At 53.1% G+C, this 24,933-nt stretch overlaps 10 protein-coding genes across 10 annotated transcripts; 5 read left to right on the forward strand and 5 right to left on the reverse strand.

Annotated features, from left to right (window-relative positions):
• Nucleotides 1-578: 578 nt before the first annotated feature.
• LMH87_007325 (uncharacterized protein) lies at nucleotides 579-2,632 on the forward strand (the record flags this gene model as incomplete). Its single annotated transcript, XM_056192395.1, has 7 exons — nucleotides 579-802; nucleotides 899-1,191; nucleotides 1,266-1,436; nucleotides 1,501-1,775; nucleotides 1,837-1,924; nucleotides 2,000-2,411; nucleotides 2,479-2,632. The coding sequence occupies 7 exons, from the start codon at nucleotides 579-581 to the stop codon at nucleotides 2,630-2,632; spliced, it is 1,617 nt and encodes a 538-aa protein (XP_056060619.1).
• A 307-nt stretch (nucleotides 2,633-2,939) lies between these two features.
• On the reverse strand, nucleotides 2,940-4,242 carry LMH87_007326 (uncharacterized protein; the record flags this gene model as incomplete). The annotated part of the gene is made up of 3 exons (XM_056192396.1): nucleotides 2,940-3,169; nucleotides 3,233-3,551; nucleotides 3,616-4,242. The coding sequence occupies 3 exons, from the start codon at nucleotides 4,240-4,242 to the stop codon at nucleotides 2,940-2,942; spliced, it is 1,176 nt and encodes a 391-aa protein (XP_056060620.1).
• Nucleotides 4,243-5,042: 800 nt separating this feature from the next.
• Nucleotides 5,043-7,228, forward strand: LMH87_007327 (uncharacterized protein; the record flags this gene model as incomplete). Its single annotated transcript, XM_056192397.1, has 2 exons — nucleotides 5,043-6,927; nucleotides 6,984-7,228. The coding sequence occupies 2 exons, from the start codon at nucleotides 5,043-5,045 to the stop codon at nucleotides 7,226-7,228; spliced, it is 2,130 nt and encodes a 709-aa protein (XP_056060621.1).
• A 174-nt stretch (nucleotides 7,229-7,402) lies between these two features.
• Nucleotides 7,403-7,936, reverse strand: LMH87_007328 (uncharacterized protein; the record flags this gene model as incomplete). The annotated part of the gene is made up of 1 exon (XM_056192398.1): nucleotides 7,403-7,936. One exon carries the CDS (start codon nucleotides 7,934-7,936, stop codon nucleotides 7,403-7,405), a length of 534 nt encoding a protein of 177 aa, XP_056060622.1.
• A 596-nt stretch (nucleotides 7,937-8,532) lies between these two features.
• On the reverse strand, nucleotides 8,533-10,560 carry LMH87_007329 (uncharacterized protein; the record flags this gene model as incomplete). The annotated part of the gene is made up of 6 exons (XM_056192399.1): nucleotides 8,533-8,846; nucleotides 8,907-9,154; nucleotides 9,254-9,487; nucleotides 9,560-10,069; nucleotides 10,179-10,196; nucleotides 10,271-10,560. The coding sequence occupies 6 exons, from the start codon at nucleotides 10,558-10,560 to the stop codon at nucleotides 8,533-8,535; spliced, it is 1,614 nt and encodes a 537-aa protein (XP_056060623.1).
• A 941-nt stretch (nucleotides 10,561-11,501) lies between these two features.
• LMH87_007330 (uncharacterized protein) lies at nucleotides 11,502-13,349 on the forward strand (the record flags this gene model as incomplete). The annotated part of the gene is made up of 5 exons (XM_056192400.1): nucleotides 11,502-11,845; nucleotides 11,904-12,550; nucleotides 12,603-12,623; nucleotides 12,676-13,137; nucleotides 13,192-13,349. 5 exons carry the CDS (start codon nucleotides 11,502-11,504, stop codon nucleotides 13,347-13,349), a joined length of 1,632 nt encoding a protein of 543 aa, XP_056060624.1.
• A 779-nt stretch (nucleotides 13,350-14,128) lies between these two features.
• Nucleotides 14,129-15,190, reverse strand: LMH87_007331 (uncharacterized protein; the record flags this gene model as incomplete). The annotated part of the gene is made up of 2 exons (XM_056192402.1): nucleotides 14,129-14,616; nucleotides 14,674-15,190. 2 exons carry the CDS (start codon nucleotides 15,188-15,190, stop codon nucleotides 14,129-14,131), a joined length of 1,005 nt encoding a protein of 334 aa, XP_056060625.1.
• Nucleotides 15,191-17,258: 2,068 nt separating this feature from the next.
• On the forward strand, nucleotides 17,259-17,795 carry LMH87_007332 (uncharacterized protein; the record flags this gene model as incomplete). Its single annotated transcript, XM_056192403.1, has 1 exon — nucleotides 17,259-17,795. One exon carries the CDS (start codon nucleotides 17,259-17,261, stop codon nucleotides 17,793-17,795), a length of 537 nt encoding a protein of 178 aa, XP_056060626.1.
• Nucleotides 17,796-18,716: 921 nt separating this feature from the next.
• LMH87_007333 (uncharacterized protein) lies at nucleotides 18,717-22,206 on the forward strand (the record flags this gene model as incomplete). The annotated part of the gene is made up of 4 exons (XM_056192404.1): nucleotides 18,717-18,821; nucleotides 18,998-19,162; nucleotides 19,219-21,067; nucleotides 21,119-22,206. The coding sequence occupies 4 exons, from the start codon at nucleotides 18,717-18,719 to the stop codon at nucleotides 22,204-22,206; spliced, it is 3,207 nt and encodes a 1,068-aa protein (XP_056060627.1).
• A 552-nt stretch (nucleotides 22,207-22,758) lies between these two features.
• On the reverse strand, nucleotides 22,759-24,274 carry LMH87_007334 (uncharacterized protein; the record flags this gene model as incomplete). Its single annotated transcript, XM_056192405.1, has 2 exons — nucleotides 22,759-23,749; nucleotides 23,829-24,274. 2 exons carry the CDS (start codon nucleotides 24,272-24,274, stop codon nucleotides 22,759-22,761), a joined length of 1,437 nt encoding a protein of 478 aa, XP_056060628.1.
• Nucleotides 24,275-24,933: the final 659 nt, after the last annotated feature.

Consider the following 24,933-nt stretch of genomic DNA (forward strand, 5'->3'; position numbering starts at 1 on the left):
CCGTGATGACAGGCGGGCCTCCCGCAGCCCAGTGCGAGCAAACTGTGCTTCTGGACGCGCCGATCCGCGCTATTTCTCAACCGGGAGATCTCAAAGAGGCAGTTTCCGATTAGCACCTTGCCACGCGGCGGCGACTTTATTTCTTGGCCCATCCTTGGTACCTGTCGATCACTGCTATATCGGGATGCTGCCGACTAAAGAACTCTTGCTGGGTGCCTCGTGGTGGTGCGGGAGTCTACTATTGCGGCGACATTAATCACCGGGCAATCCGCAGGTTTGACAGTCTCCCCGCTTGCTCCACGCAATTTGCGTACCTGCGTTTGCATTACTCGGGAAGGCTTAATCTTTGAGGGGGCCCTATATCCCAGTCTAAGCACACGCCCGGGCGTCTAGAAACATTAGAGACCTGCTCTGCGCAAAGGCTTGCAACACACCGTGCCGCCCTATCACCATTACTCGCAAGTCTGACCGGCCTCCCTTCTCCCGCACTCTTTCACTTCGAATTGTCGACTGCCACCAAAGAGACGCAGACCAAAACGCCTGCCGCCTTGGACTTGCATTTTTTTATTATCGCGACAATGAGGTCCTCAGTCGGCTCCTTTGCCATCCTGGCGGTGCTGGCCGCTGTCGACCTGGCCATCGCGGCCAGCAATGACACCAAGTCCGACGCCAAAAATCGCCAGCGCTATGGTCAGATGCTCGCGGCCGACAGCGGGGAAGACGTCGTTTCGATTGCTGCGGCGGACCCTGACTACACTTGCTCCAAGAAGAAGAAATGTGAAAAGGGATGCTGCGGCTCCATGTAAGTAACCAATCCGCCAATTTCCACCCCGAGTGCTGCAACAGATTGGCCCAAAAATGCAATCCGAAGTTAACGTCACTGCTTTGACGCGCGCAGCGATCCAACAAACGGCGTTGGTGTTTGCGGCCTGGGCCCAAAGTTCTGCGGCGACGGCTGCGTCTCCGACTGCGGTCGCAAGGGTGAATGCGATCCAGGCTGGGGTCCGGGGTGGTCCACGGATGACAAGTGCCCTCTCAACGTCTGCTGCTCCGAGTTTGGCTTCTGCGGCACCACCAAGGACTTTTGCGGCGGGAAGACTGTTCCTTCGCCTAATTGCGGAGGCAAGAGCGCGGAAAAGAGGCTGATCGGATACTACGAAGGCTGGAATGTGCACCAGCGGCCATGCGGCAGTAAGTGACAAGCTCTCATGAGTGGGAAATATGTCATTGGCAGAATTTCAGTTGCTTACAACCTGCTATCTTAGACATGAAGCCGGAGGATATCCCACTTGGATGGTATTCTCACATCAACTTTGCATTTGCGCTCATCAATCCCAAAACATTTCACATTGATCCCATGGATGCCGACACGGCCACGCTGTATGATGCAGTCACAGGCTTGAAGCGCCGACAGACTGGCTTGGAGGTATGGATTGGTAAGTCACTGCTTCTAAAACCACTCTTCACGCGCTTTTTCCTTCGTCTGACCTTTTGCGACAGCCGTTGGTGGTTGGGCCATGAATGATCCTGGCCCATATCGTACCGCATTCTCGGACATGGCCAAGTCCACAAAGAACCAGGATGCATTCTTTGAGTCTCTCATTACGTTTATGCAGCGTCACGACTTTGACGGTATCGATCTCGACTGGGAGTATCCCGTGGCGGAGGATCGCGGCGGCATCAAGGACGACTTTGCCAACTATGTTCAAATGATCAGCCGCCTCCGCCGTCGACTGAACCAAACCGGCAAGAAATACGGCATCACCATCACGTTGGTATGACGAGCATGCAAGAACGATTTTGCTATTCCGAACGAGACTGCTAATACAAAAACAGCCGGCATCTTACTGGTACCTTCGCGGCTTTGACATTGCCCATCTCGAACCCCATATTGACTGGTTCAATGTCATGACATACGACATCCGTGAGTGACACATTCCTTATACAATGTGAATCTATGCAAGATCCTTTTCTGACCAAGTCCTTCCTTCCTCTATAGACGGCGTCTGGGACTCGACTGTTCACTCCATCGGACCATATGCATACGCACACACAAACCTTTCCGAGATTGAAACGGGCCTGAATCTGCTATGGCGCAACAACATCAACCCCGAGAGAGTCGTCATGGGCCTGGGATTCTACGGACGCAGCTTCACCATGAAGGACCCCAAGTGCATGACCGCCGGCTGCCCGTTCAAGGACGGCGCCAAAGGTGGCGAGTGCACCGGCACGCCGGGCGTGCTCTCAGCTGCCGAAATAAACAAGATTATCAAAAATGGCGCCAAGGTGACGTTTGACAAGGAGGCCGCTGTCAAAATCGTAACGTGGGATACGGATCAGTGGGTCAGCTGGGACGACTCTGAGACGCTCAAGCTGAAGATGGCCTATGCTAACCAGCGATGTCTTGGCGGGTACGTCTTCCCCCCCTTTTTCCCCTAATTGCCCTAAATCCGTACTAACAAGCATTATAATTCGCAGCACAATGGTTTGGGCAATTGATTTGGATGATGGAACTTTGCTCAAGTCCCTGACGGACGGCATGGACAGAAAGTCGACCTTTGTCAACCCCATCCCAAAGTACCCACTGATTGATCTTGACTCCGACAGGAAAAAAGACAAAGACGAGCTCTAGAAGTTTTGAAACTAGTTAGTCTAAAGTAAAGCACTAATACTCAACATGATGCGATTAAGTGTGGTCAATATTGTGACATGAGGAGTCTGACTGCCTGAAGGGCTACCATCAATCGGTCTATGGCATCAACCAGCACGCTATCCGCACTTCCAGTATCAGCTTCGCTTATTCGTGCAAATTACATTCAAAGTTCGGGTGTGGAGATAGAAAATTTCTTATCATAGACTCAGATTACTACTAAAATACCCCGTAGCAGTTCTGCCGCCAACCCGGCTAAATCTTTGGCCGCGGTCAATTTGTCTCGTCCCTATTTGCACGTCGAGTCGGAATCCTTCTTCCTGTCCTTGTCAAACGTGTCCTTTACCGCACTCCCAATCGCTCCCAGAAACTTCTTGGTCTTGGACGTGGGCATGCTGTAGAGCGTCTTGAGTCCCTTGACATCATTCTTTGTGGGCTTGTAGACGGGATCAATATCTTTGCCGCTTGGCTTTTGCAGCAAGATCTTGGTACCTGGCTTTGCGCCGCAATCGCTAGGATCTAGGCGGTGAGTGTTAGTGGAACTGACTAGCCGCGAAGACGGGCTCTTTTTCCCCAACTTACAAATCATGATGGAATCATAATCAGGCTCTTTGCGACCCTGCTCCCACTTGGCGTGTTCAATAGGGAGGTAGTCGTGACCACTAAAGTCGTACGTCAAGGCAATTGACCTTTTAGTGCAGAGCCATTCCTTGTGCTTAGGCTTCTCATAGTCTTGCAATTTGTCGTTGGCGTCGACTCGCGCCACCGCGGCTTCGTAGTCGAGCAGGTTTTTGCAGTTCCAGTTGTCTTTGCCGAAAAAGGACTTGTCGCGCTCGAACGACGAGTAGTCGCCGGACCAGAACATTGGGTTCTGATGCTCGTGGAAAAGACCCCAGGCGTGCTAAAGCGAGGGCAGGCAGTTAGTAGTTGATACGCAGAATGTGTTTCAGAAGAGTGCAACATACCCCCATCTCATGCGCATAGTTGGAGACAACGTTTTTCATGCCCATCGTGGTCAGATCCGACAAAATGCTGGTCGATCCAGCCTCGCCGTCGGTTGGCGTGTCGCTCGTCTTAATCACCTGGCCAGGCGATGTTGCCATTTTCCGTACGCCCTCGCCAGCATAGGCGATTTCGAGGTAGTCGTTGCGGCGGTGGGAGTCGCACCACGCCCGGTCCCTGAACTCAAAGGCGAAATGGTTGTCCTTGTTGTCGAGGCCGACATTGCGCCAGAGCTCTCGGGCTGCAGTGAGGTCGTCTTTGAGAATCGCCTCGGTCGTCTTTGACGTGCCTTTGTGGGTGTGCGACTTGTCCTCGAAGCAGACGTCGATGTTGCCATTTTCCCACAGCTTGTATGGGAAATCATGAGTCGGGGAGTTTGGGTTGCCAATCCAGCGCTTGCCAATGTATCCGGTGTGGCCTGAAGAGACAGAGCCGTTGCCGTAGCTGTTGGACAGCGTGCTGTCCCGCGAGAACAGGGCATGGCTTGCATTGGCTCTATTGACTGCGATGGATGCTTCCCAGGCACGACTTCCTGCCAGGACCAAGGCAGCGTGTGACAACACGGCCTGTAACAAAGATTGAACCTTCATATTTTGGAAGCAAACTGCCCCTCTGTCGGCTCAAAGACGGTAGATATTGAGATGCTTGAGCGTGACACCGCGCGGAAGAATGTCGAGGCTCAACAGCAGTTTCGCAGTTAAAGTCTGAGGCAAGCAGTGATGGTCTGAACCCTGGCGTGATGCGATAGCGCGGTCGAGTGGAAATGCTACCATTGCTTTACAAGGGCGGGTGGGCGTGTGCTGACGAGAGTTGAAGATGGGGTGGGAGTAGCAAGAGACAAATTCTCAGGGTCCGCTTTACCGGTACGCAATAAACAAGGTTAAAAACTATTTACGTTTATGTGCTGCGCAAGGCTGGATACTAATATCGGTCGCTGCCTTCTTCGCGAGAGCTCGGCCTCGTACCCACAACCCTTGAGTATTATAGCCTCATTAGGCAACCCCCGGATCCTGGCCCGTTTCAGATCGCCGCTGTCAGCGTCCCGCATGACACTGTAAAGTTCTGCAACGGCCGCACTGTGTGTAAATTACATCTTGGCATGCATTTACAGTAGTCGCCGACGACCGGTGATATTCGCCTGCAATTGTCGTCGACTAATGGCGCAAACTCGGCAAATGCCTGTGATGGAATACTGTCAATCGGGCATGCCAACTGCCGGCCGCGTCCGCCAGTCCCGTTCTCACTCACATTATCATTCTTTTCCCGTTCTGCAAAGAGTCCGGCTTCAGCAATCGTTGAGCAAACCTCTCGCATGATTTTCCAGACAACTTTTGTTCTTTCCCGTCGTTGACACAGTGCTCCGAGCTCTTCCACCTTTGACTTGCTCGTCATGTATGGCACAATGAACAGCGGTTCCGGGCACAAAGCACGGACAAGAACAGTGCTTTTCGCAGTTCTTGGTCTTGCGTGCCAGCTATCTACCTCTCATGTTATCCCTCCGTACAATGATAGTCTCGCACCACAGTCATTTTACGAGAATCCCTTGCACAGTCGCAAGGAGGATGACCCTACATCATTTGGCTGGGTACGTCGGTTCGCTGCAATTGGCGACAGCTACACCTCAGGAGTCGGCTCCGGCCTGCAGCTCGGAGGATTATTCCACAACCTTGGCGACTGGTGGTGTTCGCGATACGATTTATCTTACCCCATGATGGTCAAGAACGAATTGGGATCCGGTGTGGAGGATATGCAGTATACGGCCTGCATGGGTGACCAGATACCAGCAATCTACGACCAGGCCAAAGCACTCAAAGGCGACATCGATTTGCTCACACTTACTGCGGGCGGCAACGACTTGTGCTTGGCCGATATTATCAAAAACTGCGTTGTGCTTCCGTTCTTTGGCGAGGAGTCCTGCAACGAGATTCTCAAAAAGGCCAAGGATAATTTGGACAACATCGTCGGCGACGGTATTTCCCAACTCCTGACGGCCCTCGACGACAAAATGGCCAAAGACGGCATTGTTGTCTACAACAGCTATGCACAGTTCTTCAACACGGAGAATGAGGACTGTGCTACGAAGCAGAGCTGGGCGCTCACGCCCTGGATCGTCTACGTGTGGCCAGACAAGCTCCAAACCCCGCTCACTATGACGGTAGCACGCCGCAAAAAGTTCAACGAGCTAACCGTTGGCCTGAATGATCTTATCCGCAAAAAGGTCAATGATATGAAGGGCAAGGTGAAATACAATCTGGGTTTCTCGAGCTGGGATGTCTGGCCGAGCGAGAGCGTCAAGGGCCGAATGTGTGATCCATCTTCCACGGGCTCCTATCCCGACCCCAAGCAGCCAGACTTGTTGTTCTTCAAGCCAGATACTCGCAACACTTGGTTTAAGCTGCCAGGGAAAAAGAGACGCGTGGAGGATGATCAAGAGGTTGAGGCTGAAGAAAAGATTGTTCACTCTCCACAAGAGGGCGAAGCTTTTGCGCCGTTGACCAAAGAGGACCTAGAACAGCTCAGGGCTGCATTTCCCGAGCCTCCCAAGCGGGACCTCGACTCCCGTGGAGTTGACCGCTCCATCTACAGGTCGTCTCTCTGGAACTCGGTGAACCCCAGTGCCGCCGCGCTCAAGAAACTCGACGCCCGGGCTCCATCGCCACCGGGCTGCCCAGGAGACCCGGGCCCATGGATGCCCAACCTCGGCAAGTTCCTGCCCGACTTCTTCGGGCGCATCTTCCACCCCAACGAGGACGGCCACAATGCCATGGCGTCATTCATGGTGGCCAAGACGATTGACATGCGCGCCAAGGTGCTCGGCCTGAGCCCCGAGGTGTGCAAGATCACCGACGAGTTCAAGTGCTCCAAGAAAGACGGGGGCAAGGCCTACGCCACGGCCAACACGCTCGACGAGACATACAAGAAGTTCTGCGAGGATCTCAAGCCGCCCGGCGACGACGTGTACGGCTGGACCAAGAAGCAAAAGTACTACGAGGGCACGCTGGACGAGCACGAGTACGTCCTCTCGCTCGAGGTGCCGGCGCAAAAGTACGACAAGCAGCAGTGTCTCGACTCGATGGAGCGCATCATCCACGGCTGCGACGGCAGCGACCCGGAGAACCCGATGAACTGGAAGTTTGGCGGCAAGTGGAAGCGCGACGAGTACACTTACGAGGTCAACATCAAGCGTGACAACCGACCCTGGCCGGCTCCCAAGGAGGCCGACGGGTGGTGCAAGGGAAAATACAAGTTTTTGTTCAGCGACTTTGAAATGAAAGGTAATGTCAAGATCCAGTAAGCATCTGTGGTGCATCGCACGCTAACTCTTCCGCAGGGAAAGGATGGAGCTCTTGGGATTATGGCCAGGACACGCTGCTCAAAAAGGCAAGAGACTGTCTTGGTAAAGGCGTGACAAAATGGAAGTTTGAGTATTTTGACAAGCCCGACGAGGATGGGTATGAGTGGAAGTCGACTTTCCGTACCCCTGTTTTTGTGAGCAACAGATGCTTTCGCAACAACAAGGTTGCCTTTGGAGCGGGCGGTTTTACGCACGGCTGCACCGGCGATTCTGGAGCATGAGACACGATGGAAAGATAGAAAAGTAGTAAATTAGTGACCCAGCTCTCTGGGGTAGACGATTGAGTGTGTGGCACATGTACAAAGATTCCGCCGATTCCCTCGCTACTAGCCACTTGCATCTTCCCATTGGCCCAACTCAGAAACCATCATCTACATGCCTCCATCAGGCTTGCCTCAATTTCCATGCGTATCCGGGCTTGGCTCTTGCTTTTCGAATTTCTTCCACTGTTCCGGCACTTCGCGAATCGTGCCCGCCTTGGTACTCTTAGAGAACCACCGCCCGAATTTCCGAAATTCTCCTTTTGTCGCTCCAGACCCTGGGCCTAGATCAAAGCGCCTTCCGTCACCCGTTCGAAAACTCGAGGCCACAACATCAGCAGTACACTGGTCGTTCAAGATGACAACTCCACGTCCAATCATGGAGTTCATTGTGTTGCAATAACGCTTCGCATACTCGGCACCAGATTCGCCGCCTTGGCGTGGAACGTGATCGCGTACTTCGCTTTGTAAGATGACCATGTCAGGATCAGTGCCGCTAGCTAGGCGACGGTCGCGCTCTTGGCGTGCCCAGGAACCATAGTCGCGCGGGGTCTCGTAAACCATCAGCTCGTCATCTGAGTCGTGGGGTGTGTCGTGATCTTCATATTTTTGAGTTGGTTGCTCTTCTTCGTCGCGTTGGTGTTGTCGCTGAACCCCGGATGTAGACATTCTCCAAGTTGCGGTAGACTGAGTGTTCGAGTGCTGTCTTAATTTAGTTCTTCCTTACGTGCGCTATTGTGGAAAGAAATCAAGACAGAAAACGTCGAGGCTGGTGGTACTTTTGTCATGGCACCTCGCAGGTGACGCATGGCTCCGGCTGCTGCCTAGAGGCTAGTCCGACAATTCAATTCTCACCGCCGCCGTATAACAAGCGAAAGATGCGTCTCTAAAAAGCGAATGGTGGCTTCAGAAAATCTCAGAAAATAGTCTGGAATAGTCTAAAACACTCATTCTTCCTATACCTTCTAATGCTAGTCCTGTTCCAAGGTGAGGGGCACCCTTGTCGCCGTTCTACATCCACCGCCGAGGGTCTTCCTAGGCTCATAAACAACTATACCGCGAAGCAGGTCACTAATGCAATTTTTATTAAACTCTAAAGACTTGACGTAGTCAACCAATTCCTTTTGTAAACCCCCTCGTACTAAACGAAAGAGGCATCTTTCGGGAGCATCCCCGACTTTACCAGTCTGACACCGGCTATTCTTGTCAATCTAACTAGTTGTTGTGACAAGTCCGGATCTGCGCAAGATATTTGCGCCGAGGGATTACTGCGATGCAGAGCGAGCGTGCCCGCCCCCAAGCTTTCCAAGCTCGCGTAGTCCGAACGATGAGCCTGCCGAGAGAAGCATCATTGCAGCACAGGTCCAAAAGGCCGCTCGGTATCCCGTCATTAATGCCTCTGGCGACTCTTTGTCCGGCACCTCCGATGCATTGATGACGGCATTGGAGACAACAGTGACCAGGCTCATTCCTAGCGACGTGCCCAACTGTGACACTGTGTTGAACACTCCACCGGCGAGAGCATGCATATCTGCAGGAAAGACATCGGTGATGACGATGTGGGCAATGGTGAACAAGACTATGTGAACCAAGTCAGCAGCTGAATCTCAATACAAGAATATTTTATGAGATGACTGACCATCAATGGAAATAGGGGCAAGGGCAACGGCCCAGCATGCAGCAACCCAGTATGACCAGGCAGGATTGATGACAGCCATTATTACAGGGGATACAGTAGCAACAACAGAAGCCACTGCCATGAGTTTGTAACTGGCAAAGTACTGTACGGTCAAGCCCGTGAAAAGGTTTACAATAAAGCCTGTGAGAACATTGGGGAGTAGCTTGATCGATGCTTCGAGCGGAGAGATGAGCTGCACTCTCTGGAAACTGGAGGAAGTGTTGTCAGCATGATCACCGACAATAAATGGGAGATTCGCTCCGCAATTCACTATCTGAGCACTCTAGCGTGCCTAGAGACAGACTTACAACAGGCTAGCAAGCAACTCTGAGCTCTGTAGAGAGGCCCATGCGAGGAATACCGTGAGGCTGATGGCCGCAAAGGCACGGTTTGCCCAGATAGAATTCGGTATTAGCGCTGGCCTCCCGAGGCGGACTTGCCGGCTCATCCATTTAGGGGAAGCAATAATTAGGAGCAACCCAGCTAACATGGCAACAATGTTCAGAATTGGCATGAGCAGCGTGGCGTCCCGGGTCATGACCCTAAAGACTGTTAGTCAGAACAAATTTCCAAAACAAGAAAGCCAGCTTTCTGAAGGGCGTGCGGATGCTTACGCGCTAGTGTATGATAAAAGGCCGAAGCCAGTACTGAGCATGGCAATGCCTACCCAGTCAATCTCAGTGATAAGATTTGGTAGGTTAGCTCGTACCGACTGGTGCTTGTTGGGCGGGATGCTTGCCCAGGCCGCCACCACAAAAGCAGCAATGATCGGAGCGCAAACATAATACCCCAGTCGCCAGTTACCGGCTTCTTGGACAATGCCACCCATGATCAGGCCAATGGAGTAGCCAAGAGGCTGAGCGACGCCGAGACACGCAAAACCGATGTTTCGACGGCGCCCTGGCGTGAGGGATCGCGCAATGATGCTCACACCAGTGGGAAGACTCATGGCCGCGCCGAGACCTTGTACGGCGCGGAACATTATCAACTCGATGCCATCCCTAGCGCGACCGTTGGCGAGTACGGCGATGGCGACCGTGGCAGTGCCTATCAAATTGATAGATTTGTCGCCCACCTTGTCCGCGATGGACCCTGCGAGAAGCAAGCAGCAGCCGCATGCGAGGCTGCATTGGTTTGTCGTTAGCGTTTCGGCATGCAATCTTCACGAGTGATACACCGATTCATTCTTCTCACAGGTAGAGAGAGAGCGCGCAAGCAAGGACAAAGGCTTACGAGTATGCGGACGAGGGCCTGGCATTTGTCAGCATCATGTGCACGGCGCTCCTTCGGCGTAAAGTAGCATCAGATAGGTCGGTTTCTCTCACCATAGAAGCAGGTGCTCGGGGATCATCAAGTCTACAGCAATGCCCGGAAGGCACACCGTGAGTAGACCTGAGGTCATGGAAGTACAGAATGCGGCCCCAGACAAGCTCAAGATTATTGTACATGTCTGCAACAGCGGTAGTGCCGAATGAGTGTCCGTGTCCTTTCTCAACAAGTCTCGTTCGGTTTCGCAGTCGTCAGACACGACCGCTGACGCGCCGACTGTTGCATTGCATGGAATCGTTCCGTAATCAAGTGTGCTGTTTGGCATGATTCTGGTTGCATGGACCATCTAATCTCGATGGAGGGTGAAAATAAGGTAAAAGGGCAACTTGGAAGGAAAATGAGCAAGTGCGACCAGAACCGCAGCGAGAGTGGCAAGGCTTCCGGCTACAGTTGAACGCCCCGCCACTGAATCGAGATTAATATCGGCCCTGGACGGGCCGAACTGGGCGAGAAAAAATCGCCAACCACCGGTGTCACGGTATGGAGGCGAGTGGATAGTTGAGTAAGACATGGACGGACCTCCCGCCTTCCATCGTCAGCCCGCTGAATTTATTCGGTGGCGTCGCCATTATTTGGCCTAACTAGTTTATTAGGTACAAGTCCGACGGAATACAGTTGCAACAAGCACTGAGAGGTTGTTGTATCGGTCAGTCATGCTTTGGCTTCTTCGTTTCTTTGTCAGCGGCAGGATCATGAGATCCAACCACCCTCCACTTGACACATCGCCGCTTGCACAATTGTATCTCTTACGCGCGGAGCGACTCCCTTTCTATGACGGCAATTTTTGACAATTTTTGACACACTGTATCAAAGACATGCAGCGACAAGGAAATTTTTGAAAAACAAGTTTGCACAGCGATCTCATACGCTGCACTCATGCGCCATACGATCGGCTGTAATTTGCTTTGTACACCAGCACGCTACGAATGGCTGGCTGAAAGCTGTACTGAGACCTGCCCCATTACAGCGGCAACGGCAACCAAGGGACACGATACACCTCTCGGATATGCAGATGCAATGACAAGTTGACTGAAAATAGAAAGCGCCTAATTGCGCCTTGAGAATGACGTTTAACGACGTTGGTTCGGTTGTTGAGGGTAAAGTCCCTCCATATCTGCCTGTCGCAAGATGTTTATCAATTAAGCAATTCGTGCTCCTTTTATTCCGTTCGCACCATCTTGTCAAGTTTCGCGTTCCAAAGCAAGAATAAAGTCGCACTTCAAAGTAATGTTAACCCTCATACTACCTCACATCGCGAAAATCGCCACGGTTGCCGTCCTGTGCGCCGTCATCGTCAAGTTCATCGTCTACCCCATATTCCTCTCACCACTGTCCAAGCTACCCGTGGCTCACCCATTGGCATACGTAACTTCGCTATGGATCCAATGGCATCGATGGCGCGGCACCGAGTTTGATTGCGTCACGCAAGCGTTTGCCAACCAGGGGTCATATGTCCGGCTAGCTCCCAACGAAATTGCTGTCAACGAGATAGAAGCGGTGCGCAGCGTTTATGGCATCGGGAAGAACAACTTCGACAAGGACCCGTACTACGGCCACTTTGGGAGCCACGGGTATGTCAGGCCCAATTATTGAAAGGGAACTTTTTGAAACTGATATCCTATACCGCAGGGCCCGTAATACGTTCACGTCTCTAGGCATGGACCACCGGGTCCGTAGACGCCGAATTTCCGCGATCTACTCCCGGTCGTTTGTACGAACATCCCCGCACGTCCGAGCCATCTTGCACTGTCTCTTAGTGGAGCGAATGCTTCCAATCTTTGCTCAAGCTTCTTCGTCCTCTAACAAAAGCCTCAATGTTCCCTCTCTATTCCATGCATTCGCGCTGGATTTCGTGTCGCTTCTAGCGTTTGGCATATCTAGAGGCACTAATTTCATTGACAACGAGCAAATGCGTTGGGGGTGGATGGAGCAGCTTCGTCTTGCTTACCCAGACGACAAAGCCTTCTGGATGAGAGAACATTCGTTCCTTGTTAATATACTGGGCAGAATCGGTATCCCTATACTTCCTAAAGCTCACTTCCAAGTCGTAAAAGAGCGTGAGGATTGGGCTCTCGCCAAGGTAAGCGAGTGCGAAGACGCAATGCATGACTCAAAGGGCAAGATACGAGATATTGCCTCTCTTCCACTCGGCGAACTTCCCATCATATATGCATATATGAGGTCGGCGATGGAAAAGACGGCGCCGGTTGATGGACACTTCACGCTGAGCTCACATCAGGCTCTCGAAGTGGCGAGTGAAATCCTTGATCATATTAGTAAGTGGTATCTTGGTCTAGAAATGAGCAAACATCTAATGTGTGATTAAAGCCGCTACGGGAGATACATTTGGTAGGAGATCCGCAATCCAACGCGGGGAATTTATATACTGACGTAGCCACAGGCACCATGTTTACCTATATGGTCTACGAGCTTTCCCGTCGCCAAGATATCCAGAAGGACCTCTGTGAGGAACTCCTTGGCATCGCAAATCCTTTTCTCTACAATGGCATTACGGAATCATCTATGCCTATTTTGGCCGATCTGGAGGGCCTCCCTTGTCTTGAAAGCGTCATCAAAGAGAGCCTCCGCCTGCGCACCCAAACTCCCAACCTGGCCCCCAGAGTCACTCCACCAAACCGCCGGTCTAGTGTCGGTTTTCTCTGCAACTTGCCCCCTGGCATTCGCATAGGCACGTACGGTTGGTGGCTCAACCGCAACCCTGACGTCTTTCCCGACCCAGATACCTGGGAGCCGAGACGTTGGCTGGGCGGAGGACCGGATGCTGCAGCGCTCCGAGACAAGTGGTTATTCGCGTTCGGCGGCGGCAGTCGTGGGTGCATTGGGGAGCAAATCGCAATGGATTGTAACGTTATACCACCCCGCCGCACTTCCGTGGCTAACACTGATTACCCTACAGTATTGAGGCTTCTTATCAGCGGTATTTACTCAAATTTTAAGACAACTGTTCTGGACGAAGCGGAATACCCTGGTGCGAACAAATTTCACAGTAGCTTCTGTGAAGATAAACTATTCATCAAGTTTGAGAGGCTTCCACGATCCGCAGCAGAGCCATAGCGACGCAGCAAATGGTAGGACATTGGCAACGAGCACGCCTCATTCAGTGGGCAAAATGTCTCTCAATGTCGCTACTATTAGGGTTCCATTCCATATGCTCGAGGCTTTATAAAGCGCTACCAATGGCTGCTTGGGAATCGCATAGCCCAATATTCCGTATACATGGTCTGCCTTATTTGCGCTTTATGCTGGGCCTTTTGCCCTACAGCGTAGCGGTGCTGGTGCTGGTGGTGGCTACGCTAACACGCACCCTAAAGCCAGTTGATGTTTGCCAATAATCAGACCATCCCTTCTCTTTAGTGAAGATTACAAAAAAGGCTTTTTTATAATTATCAGAATGCTCAGATTGTTTTCCTTTAGTATTAAAAACAGCACAACATATCTAGATATATTTTTTCTCTCATCAGGAGTATTCCGCCATTTGTTTCACAACACTCTTGTCCTCTATTATGTGTATGCTTACATTCTATTTTGTCATTTTCTTTACCCGTATACAAATTATATTTTGAACAAATCTTTGCTGTCTTGTGCTCACTCCTTGTGCCTCCTTTATTTGCCTCTATACACCACATAAAGCTGGAGCTGACCCTAGACGCTGTACTACATCCGCAGCAGAGAGGCGCTGTCCTGGCTCATATGCAATCGCGGAGCAGGGCCACGAGCTCTTCCCGTTGATGATCAGATAAATGTGCTGTGTACTCAGCCAACAGCTTGTTGACATTCTCTTCAGGATACGTAACACCAAACCACCACTCAGGCTCTCTTGTAGCTAGTTCTTTTCACGGCTCCACGTAGCCGTACTCGTCGAAGTTATAGTTCCCGCGCCAGTGTTGGGGTATCGGGCCGAAGAGTCCCACGGCTGTACCGATTAGTATTTCAAATATTTCAAAGAATGTGGGAAACAGGTAATGATCTGTGTGGGTCTCGTAGAGAATACACGCAAGTTGCCAAACATCACTCTTGGCTGAGGGTAGATAACCAAAGCACAGCTCGGGGGGGAAGTAGCTGAGCGGCACACCTAGTGACCGTGGAGGCTGGTCCGCATGGAAAGCTTGCCCAAAACCAATAATACGAATGCGAGAAAGCCGAGAGTAGTCAAAGCCTGAGAATTTGGGAGTCTGGACGACGAAGCGAGGGCCATGGTGCGAGCGATCGCGTTGAGACCTGAGCTTCTCAGTCTTGATCAGACCTAGAAGCCGAGATACTTCATCTGGAGACATGGACTGGTGGTTCGGAAGTTCAAACACTAGATTGGAAACAGTGAGGTCTGCGATTGCATTCCATCAGCAGACCAGGCTTGCCGGGTGGTTTGAGCATGACTTACCGCCGTGACAAATTCCACGATGATGGAGGAGCTCTATAGCGCTAGTAGCCTGTTGGTAGACTTGGTGTCGTAAAGCACCGCCCAGCGTAGTCGATTGGTGAACTTTGCGGAGGCTTAGGCCAAGAACAGGGAATAAGAGACAGTAGCGCTCGCCGTTTAGGCCAGAAATTTTGAACGTGTCGTACAACACTACCAGGTTGGGATGCCTTGGGCCAGCGAAAGATTTGAGGTGCTGCAAGATACTCAACTCACGAGCCTCGGTCATGTCAGCAACATCGGCACGGAAAATTTTCAACGCATAATATGACGGCAAGCGCACGCACGATTGAACCAACCAAACTGTCGAAGAGCCTCCGTGGCCGAGTTTGTGGAGAACCTGGTACGCCTGCGCGCCGGCGCAGATTCTGTCGCCAATATCAACCGGATGGAAACCACCTGGGGCATATCTTTCGACATCCTCGACATAAGGCATGATCGGGTGGCGATAACGTAAGGTAAGCAGCGTCTCTGGATCCATGGTGATTGATGGAATTGAATGAAACTTGCGCTGAAAGATGAGGTGCGAGGTGAGTTTTGTTATTGCTGGGTGGGTGCTCCTGTACAACAGTGACACAGATGGAGAGAAAGCTTTGAGCGACGTTTAAGCCGCCCGTTGGTTACACGTCTTGTCACCACGCTTATTGCTGTCTACCACTCGGACGAAAGACCGCATTTGTCGCTAAAGTCCAATGTTGTTAGTCAACGCGTATTTGGTCTCTTATGTCACAATATATGTGCAATCACGGCTTCCTACACATGCAGGCCCCAGAAAGCGCGATGCATTTGTGATGAAGGCTGAAGTGATACAGCGCGCCCTATAGCTACGCATTGATGTCATCTGGTGATATGCCACGGTAATGGGGTGTTGGGGGCATCCATTTAGACCTTCTTTGCCACCAAAAGAGTACTCGAATCACCAAACTCCGTGAATTGGGGTTCATATCTTACATCAACTCGAGACTGAGGCCTCGCTCTCGCTCTACAATTACATCGCTTTTTCACTATCGCTTGTGCAGTAAGCACTCTAAAATAGCAATCTCTTGACCACCCGGACAGCGCCGCAATGAATCCTTGGCCTACCATACTCCTGATGTGTCTACCTCTGAAGTCTAACAACCTGTGGTCGGCCTCCTTCAGCGAGACTAAGTCCTTAGAAGATAATCCATTGAGAGATACCGATTCTTTTAGAGTTGATGCTCGTCCCTTTTTTCAGGGAGTCATTCCACTCCTTCATAGTCCCATTTCCGAATCGTTTAAAGTGAGCACTACCTGCTCCAGATCAGCGAATGAGCATCAATTGCTCTCTTTGTAGAGCCTGTTCATTTGGCGTGGCTCTCGTGGCATTGATAAACACGCGCTATAGCAGACAAGCATTTCCGTAAAACCCCGTCTCAACCCCTTAGTAATGTAGCGGACGAGCTCTCATCAGTCGTTTCAACATCAAATCATTTCACTAAAATTGTCGTGCTGCAAGCTTCTAGAGTTGAATTGCTACAAATTCCCTAACTAGGAGTCAAATAGCAGCTATGGCCCTTCAGCATCAGCTTTCCTGACAGCGAGAGGGCTGATTGCTGGCGCTGGAAGTGCAGCCAACTCTCTTTGATCTTTGTAGCTTCCTCAGCATGGCCACCTTCGCTGGCAAGCATTATTAATATATACATTTACGCAGTGCTAGTCACCTAATTTTTACGGCCTCGGGAGACGCGCCGATAGAAACATGTGGTTGATGGCTAACGCCCCTTCTCGAATGTGCGAGAAGCTTTTAAAAAATGGGAGGAGCGCTCGAGTATACTTTTTTGGGGGCGGTGAGTTCTTCCCGCTGGCGTTCACAAATAATTCATTTTTGTGACTTATGATTTGAAAAAGAGCGCGGAAGTAGTTTTATGATGATTTTACGGCCTGGAGTTCTCTCGAGTGCCAACGACCAACAAGGGTAGGGTTGGTGGTGTTGGTCAGGGCACGGGTCGACACCCGCCAACCGCGGTTTGGGCTACAACTGTTTCTCGATGCAAGTTTCAACTTTTTTTTCCACCAATTTCTGAATACAGTTCACTTGTATGGGCATTATGAACTTGAAAGTAACCTCAGTGTGGTCTTGATTGCCTTGGCGGGTAGGTCACGCCCGCGTGCGCCCTTGCTACGAATCATGCGCTTTTAGACAATGCTGTGGGAGGCGCGTTTGCACGCCACTAGAGGAAATTTTGATTTGCCTGCTGATCAGGTATCGACAGAAGCTGATGACGTCGGCAGGCTGTGTGAAATGGAAGCCAACGCGGAGTGGACAGGCTAGTCCGTCGCACAGGGCATTTCTCTGTGGATAGTTGCCGGGAAACATACCTGATCGATAAGGGCGCAAGAGTCTAGAAGAGTTTAAACTGCGCCAGAACTGCAAAAGTGTAGGTATAGTGGCAAAAATTACGCCCGAGTGTGGCGCCGGCTTGCACTCGAGACGGCCAGCAAGATGGGGAAGCCGCCGCCCTGCCAACTACCTGAAATCTCGCTACCGTCGGCAGCCGAGAAGAAACACACTTGGCCTACACGACGAAATGACACGAAGCTTTGAGATTCGCGATTCGGAAACGCTGTTTGAAGCGGCGAAAGCTCTCGAAGAAGCCATCGAGGGCGATGAGTCCGACACGAGCGTCGGCGACGATGCATCGGAAATCGTCTTCACAGGCCGTCCGGAGTCGATCCCCGTGGAGGCGACCCCCGTGCAGTCGAATCCCGTGCCCCCAGTAGACAAGCCGGTCTTGCCTACGCATGGTGCCTCGGGTGCAGACGTGCAGATTTACATTATTAGCGTCTGGAGGCACGATTATGGTGCTTGTCTGTACGATGCGCAGTCGGTCGCCAGTAAATGGCGTCACGGAAGAGGCTCGATGTTCAGAGATACCAAGCCGGCCGATTTCGAGCGTATATTCGGCGAGACGGATGGCAAAGTTCTGTTCAAATCTATGACCGAGGATAAAAAAGAGGAGCAGCGAAATAAAGACCAACAAGCCCTCGGTGCATGGAAGAAGGGAGGTGGCCCGCTCATTTACAAGTGTAAGAATACCGAACTAGCGACAGACTTGCTCATCTGATTGAACATGGCACAGTGGTTTCCCTCGCCTCTTTCGTCTTGGCGCTTTTAATTTGCATCTTTACCGGAAAACGTAAGTTGAACCGTCGCAAGGCCTGTTCATGGACTGACGTTGACATGGGCGTGGGCGGCAGCACACTTTGGGCTCCCGATCGTTGTAGCCGCGCTCGCATGGCTGCATTTTCAGCTACCGCCGAACTGGGAGTGGACGTTTTGGTCGGCGGTGGCTATTGGGTGCCTCATCCTTGCGGAATGGGTTTTTGCTCTTTTTGCCCTTTGACCAGGCCTCTGTGGTGCCGGGCCGGGTAAAGGACCTGCGGGTGCTAAAATAAATAAAAATACGCTGCTCAAGTAGAAGTAGAAGCAACAGCTGCTTATAACTTTTATCTTTTGACATTTTTTTATTATTGTTCTTCATTTCTCTGACCTTCCCCCCCCCCCCCCCCCCCACCCCCTTTATCTCCCCGATTTTCTCTATTTTCTGAATCTCTTAACTTCTTTCCTCTTCTCAAAGCCAACAGCCCTGCTGCCAGGCACCGTACGTACCGTCCTAGCGGGTTGTCAACAGCGAGCACAATTCGTGGGCCAGCAAAAAGTAGTAGACTTCTTGTTACGAGTCTAGTCAACCACGAGGACCGGCATCATCACACTAATTTAAAGATGGACTGATGCAATATTAAATTCCGGAGGCTTCAGTCGTGTAATAACGTTACAGAGCCCGCACGTGACAGCGTGTACAGTGGTGTCGCGTGGCGCGTTCCACCCTGGGGCCGGGGCCAGTTCAGTGGACGAGAGCTACCTACCTACAGTGGGTGTAATAAAGCTAACAAATGGCACCAGAGGCAGTCGCACTATGTTTTAAAATGGGGGAATTTGGCCTCGCGTTTCTTACAAACACCATGGCCTCGATGAAGCGTCAGTGATGGCCTCGCAGCCCGTGACCACAGCCTCGCTGGAGTGCAGGGAAGAGTCCCAGGACAGCCAGCTGATCCTGGAGGCTCTACGCGCTGAGCTAGGCGTGCCCTCGGTAAGTGCAAGCGCTGAGCCACAGCGGCCTGCAGGCCTGGCCAGACCCCTGCAAGCGGCTCGCCAGGCAGCGAAAGGCGGCTGCAGCATCATGGAGCCGAGTCTGAATGCTGGTCGGCCACAATCCAGCCTGACAATCACTCAAAGCTAACCGCGTCTTCTTCTCACCCTCAACAGTCTGCGAACTCCCCTGTTCAGCCATTCTCCCTGACATGTCCCGATAACGACCACGATCGCAGCCGCGAACAAACTTCCATACGACCCAAGCTATCGCTCCCCCACGACAAGCAGTCTCAGACTCCCGAATGTTTACCTTTGGCGCAGCACGGCTACGTCAACCATGTGCGAGCAAAATTCGATTCTCCCCGTCTTCTGCCTTGTTCTAACAGCATATCTAGAGATCATTTACTCTTCCCGCGCCACCGCCGCCGCCGCCGCCGAAGTCGCGCCCACCAATCAACAAACAGGAACCGACAGAACGCCGCCCAAACCTCCGCCTGATGCACCGCGTAGACAATCGCGACGACGGCCCGGAAACCCAACTGCCAGACACGCTGCTCCCCGACACCTTTTTGCCACCAGCCTCCCAGGCGGTAGTCAACGGCGACGATGACGTGCCGTCCGCACACGCATCACTGCAATCCGGCGCGACGCGAAAAGAAACATCCCAGCAGACGCCAACGCAAGTCAATGACGGCCGCGACTATGATAAGGGATACGAACTGCCGTCCAGCGAGCAGGGTGCAATTCTCGGTGATACGCAGGCGTCGAATCTCGATGGCCGAACGCTGCACGAAGACGATACTGGCGCTGTCAATTTTGGCAGTGTAATTGATTTGCCGCGCCAATCCTCACAGGTCTCCGAAGATGCCGGCTTCGAAAATGCTCGCGGAGGCTGGAGACTTCCAGACGACACACAGCAGAACTCCACACACACCCAGACCCCTTTCAAGAATGGGAATCTACCTCCGCCCGAGACGCCGGCTCTGCCAAAGAACCCATTCGCGCCCATGGGTGGTGCTGGTGCTGCCGCGGGCGCACCAGCGCCATTGGGAGGTACGCAACTATTCGGACAGACGCAACTGCTCACGTCGGCTGTCAAGAACAGCCCAACGTCTTCTCGCCCATCGCCGAATGTATACAACTCCATATCACCAGGGTTTGCCGAGACATCTCCCCTAAAAAATCGCGCCAACGTCTCATCGCCGACGGATATCAGGTCCTCAAGCCCGCAACGCCTTCACGAAGTACCGGCCACCATCATGAAAGGACCGCGTATGAGCATAATAACCGAAGAAACACCAACTACGAGCAGGGTTTCCAAAGAGGATAGAATTCCAGAGTCTCCTACTCGCCCCCGATCGAGCGAACGGCAACCGCTTGCACACTACGAGCCGATGCAACATTCGCAGGCACGCAAGACCAGCAGCGACTCTGTTGATGTTGCTCTTTCGTTTGATGGCGACACCCACGACACTGTCGAGCAGCTGGAAAGAAGGCGCCGAATCGAGAGAAAGCGTGCGAGAGCCGGTGAGGAGCTCGAGAAAATTGCCTTTACCCGACCAGCCAGAATAAGTGATCATGCAGAAGCAAACGGGAAGAGGCGTCGCCTAAAGCAGCACAGTCAATACATTGCCCAGGAGGATGAGCAAGCTCCTGCAGACTCTTCCGCCCACGGTGCACTGCGAGGTTCACACCCGCAGTCGCTGGAATCAACCAAAGCAACGCCACGGGAGGAGGAGGATGCTGCAGAAGCCGCTGTCGACGAGACTGCAAATACCGGCGCTCAGCACCAAGGCGTAGCCGATATCGCAGAATACGACATGATTCCGGCGACAAGCCCTGTACAGCTGACGCCTGCAGACGAGGCGAACCGAGCTGGAACTCCTGCTTCCGAACCTGATCTGCCTATTTTACGTGAAGAGCAGCATGGGCTGAGCAGCGGCGAACCATCGTCATTGCCCCCAATGAACAATAGAAGAAAGACATATGGACGGCAAGCGAGAAGGGGACGCAGGAATCTCATCCTTGATTCTTCAAATTCGCATACGACCTCGACAGGGGTAGAATCTCTGAAATGCGACGCTGCTGAAAAAGATGCGCCAGTTGGAGAGGGTATTAATTCAAGCGCCGAACATACACCAATAGCTACTCGATCCAGGTCGAAAAGGCAGAGCCCCGCAACGCCCATGCCGCTCAGTGGTGAGGAGGCCCCAACCACAGCATCTTCTTTGAGCGTTCTATCGCGTACGCCCAATGCATCATCTAAGACTACGCCTGCAACTAAGGAATCGATAGCGTCGAACAGACTTGATGTTGAAGCGAGACAATCACTCACGCCTAGCAGAAGCCTACGCCGGCGCGCTGTAGAAAAGGAATCTGCAATACCCCCACCTTCACTATCATCGCGGAGCCTCCGCGCATCGAAAAGACTACATAATGAGCCGCAGTCTTCCGGGCAGCCGCGTACGCCATCCGACACTGGTGCTCCCTCAGCATTTGTGCAGAGACTCTGCCGGAACCTCGACCCTGTGTACCGAGAGGAGCGTCATCTTTTCGATGGCATGGTATTTGCCATCTCGGTAGCAGCAGACCGTGGTAAGCTCGAGACTCGCATAGTCCAAGCTGGTGGTACAGTTTTGCAAGACGGTTTCCAGGAGCTGTTCCAATCCCTGCCGTCCATGACTGCCACAGACGGAGTATCTGACGATAATACGGATCTTTCTCTATCCCAACGCGGTTTGGATAGTGGCTTCACCGCCCTCGTCGCGGATGCACACTCTAGAAAAGCCAAATACATGCAGGCGCTTGCCCTAGGACTGCCATGTCTTGCCCAGCAATGGATCACGGCTTGTCTCCACAAAGGCGCTCTCATTGACTGGCAGCCCTACCTGCTCTGCGCCGGTGCTTCTGCCGTCCTGGGGAATGCGTTTCGCTCTCGAGGTCTACTGCCGTATGCGGCCGACACGGCCGTTCTGGCCGAGACGATTGACCAGCGACCGCGGCTCCTGCACGGCCAGCGCGTGCTAGTCGTCATGGATGGCAAAAAGGCGAAGAGCGAAGCCAAGCAGCCATACATTTTTCTATGCCAAGCGCTCGGCCCGGCCATTACTCGCGTGGCCACGGTCGATCAGGGCCGCGCCGCGCTGGCGAAGAATGCCAAGGGTGCTCATCCGTTCACCTGGCTGTACATTGACAAGGCGACGGGCACGGCGGAGGCAGTCTTGGCGCCGCCGAGTACTGCCGTCGGCAAGTCGAAGAAGAAGAGAAAAATGCCGGTTGCGACGCAGACGGGTGCGGGTGTACGGGTACTGCATGATGAGTTGATTATTCAGAGTTTAATCCTCGGGCGTATTGTCGAGCCGGAGGAGGAGGACTCATTTTGATTACACGGCGTTGGCGGAGAATAAAATAGGCTACATGCCGCGGCGTATAGGATATTACATGTAAGCCTACATGTTGGAAAGTGACCCTTGTTGAATAGCGCGACTGGGAATCGATACTCGTTCATCCGTACTGGGCAGGACTTTGTCGAATACATATGCGAATCATGATTGGCAAATTTTACGAATTCGAAGCAAGGTGACATCTCTTGCCTAAGGCTAGGCGTTCCTCCCATCGAACATGCGCGAGACTCGGGGGAATATTTGCCTACCGCACGATACCTCGTTGGTATTTCAGACCACACACCATGGCCATGAAGGCATTTGTCCTTTCTGGCAATAGTACGGGAGAAGTGCTTCTGTGTCTGGGACGGAACTAGTCAAGCCTTAAACCAGCCGATCCGATCGTGTGAGACATGCATTTTACCTGTTTGGGAAGCGGATCGTTGAGACCGATATAAGTGAGCATCGAGCTGAGCCTCCTTCGTACATATCTCAAAGTTTACTAAATCGGCGAAAATAATGCCCTCTCAAACGTTTTGCCAAACGATTAATTTACACTTGCGAGTCGAACGTGATGGTCTTGGTCCTCGTCCACTCGTCAAACCCACCGCCAAACCTTCCATAGCCACTGTCCTTGGCACCACCATGCGGCAGGCCAGCCTCATCATGCGGCGTCATCCAGTTGATATGCACCGCGCCCGTCTCAATCTTTTTCGCCACGGCCAACGCGCGCCGCAGGTCCTTGCTGAAGACCGCCGCCACCAGCCCGTATTCCGTATCGTTGGCAATCGCCACCGCGTCCTCCTCGTCCTTGAAGCTGATGAGCGACACCGTCGGGCCGAAGCTCTCCGTCTTGTAGACCTTCATGTCCGGGCTGACGTCCGACACCACAACCGGGCGCATGCGCGTCTTGCTGTCCCCCTCGACCGCGGCCGCCACATCGCCGTACAGCACCTTGGCGCCCTTGCTGACCGCGTCCTCAACGAGCGCCCTGTTCTTGACGACGGCCGCCTCGGCGACCAGCACCGGCGCCTCCTGGCCCTCGCCGCCGTACATCTCCTTGGCCGTGGCGACGAGCTGCGCCGCAAAGGCGTTCTTGACGCTCTCGTGGACGAGGATGCGCTCGGTGCTCATGCAGATCTGGCCGGTGTGGAGGAACGCGCCGACGACGCAGTGGTGCGCCGCGAGCGCGAGGTCGGCGTCTGCCAGCACCAGCGAGGGCGCCTTGCCGCCGAGCTCCAGCAGCACGGGCTTGAGATGCTCGCCGGCCGTCTTGGCGATGATGCGCCCGACGGTCGTGCTGCCGGTGAAGTTGACCTTTTTGACGTGGCGGTGCGCAATGACGGCGGACGTCACGGCGGCCGCGTTGGCCGGCGCGCTGGTGATGAAGTTGAGCACGCCGGGCGGCAGGCCGGCCTCCCAGAGCACGGAGCAGACGGCCCACAGCGTCTTGGGGCTCAGCTCGGAGCCCTTGAGGACGACGGTGTTGCCGGCCGCAATGGCCCAGACGATGGAGCGGATGCCCAGCGGAAGCGGTGCGTTCCTGCAAAAGAGAACAGAAAAAACCGACAGATTAGTAACGATGAAAGGAAAGTGTTGATAGTGTGGGCGGCACGGCTTACCAAGGAGCAATGGAAAAAATGACACCGTACGGCTCTCTGACGATGAGGGCCTCGCGGCTCGGATTCCCAATCGTCGGCATCCTGCCCTCCAGGTTGACGAGGTGCGACGCGGCATGCACAATGTTCTCCGTCGCAATCTTGAGGTTAATGTCCGCCCAGCCCGGGTCCGCGCCCGTCTCCTCCTGCATCGCCGTCTTGAGCTCCTCGCCGCGGGTCTTGATGATCTCGCCCGCCCTCTGGAGGATCTCGCGGCGCTCGTTGACGTGCGTGCGGCTCCAGTCGGGAAAGGCCTTGCCGGCGGCCTCGACGGCGGCGACGGCCTCGGCGACGTTGGCGCTCGACGACTTGTGCAGCAGCTTGCCGGTGGCGGGGCTGACGACGTCAAACGTCTCGCTGGTGTGGACGTCTTTGCCGCCAATGACAAGAGGTACGTGGCCAGACGCCATGGTTTCGAAAGAAGGAAGAAGATAGATTAGATGAAGTCGCCGTGTATGCAGGAGAGTCGTCGCGGGTGTAGAAAGACGAAGAGATGGATGAGCTTGGTGTTGGCTGATGGCGCGGCGGATGTGTTAGTGCCGTCTTGTGGGTAGCGATGATGGATTGAATGACAGCAATGTTACGCTATGGACAACGGGGAATAACTAGCAGTTATATACTTGGCAGATGATGTATCTTGTTGCTGTACATCACCCCGCTCTTTTGCAATGCCGTGTTGCGCAATGGATCAATTGTCGTAGGTGGCGGGGGTGTGTGGGAGGACCGTTGGCGGCGTTTTTGGGCAGCCACTCAGTTCTCGGCTTTTCTAGATCAACTTGCCTTTTTACCTGGGGTGCCAGTTCATATCTGCTTCGGTAGTTTTTTGCGGCGGTAGCTGCTTAGAGAGCTTCGGGTCTTGCCCTGGTCTTCTTCTACAACGCCGAAAAGGTCCCCGTCAATTGTTTTGAATCTCTTGCTGGGATTTGACCTCTTTTCGGAACGGACCTTGCTTGGATTGGCGCGGATTTGCCAGCCATGTATCGCGTGCTAAAGCCGATCCCCACGGAGGATCCCAGATGTTCCATAACAGGCGTATCTGCCGTGTGATTACGAGTCATCCTTCGTCATC

This window comes from Akanthomyces muscarius, chromosome 1 (genome assembly GCF_028009165.1).
Source record: "Akanthomyces muscarius strain Ve6 chromosome 1, whole genome shotgun sequence".
NCBI classification, from domain to species: Eukaryota; Fungi; Ascomycota; class Sordariomycetes; order Hypocreales; family Cordycipitaceae; genus Akanthomyces; species Akanthomyces muscarius.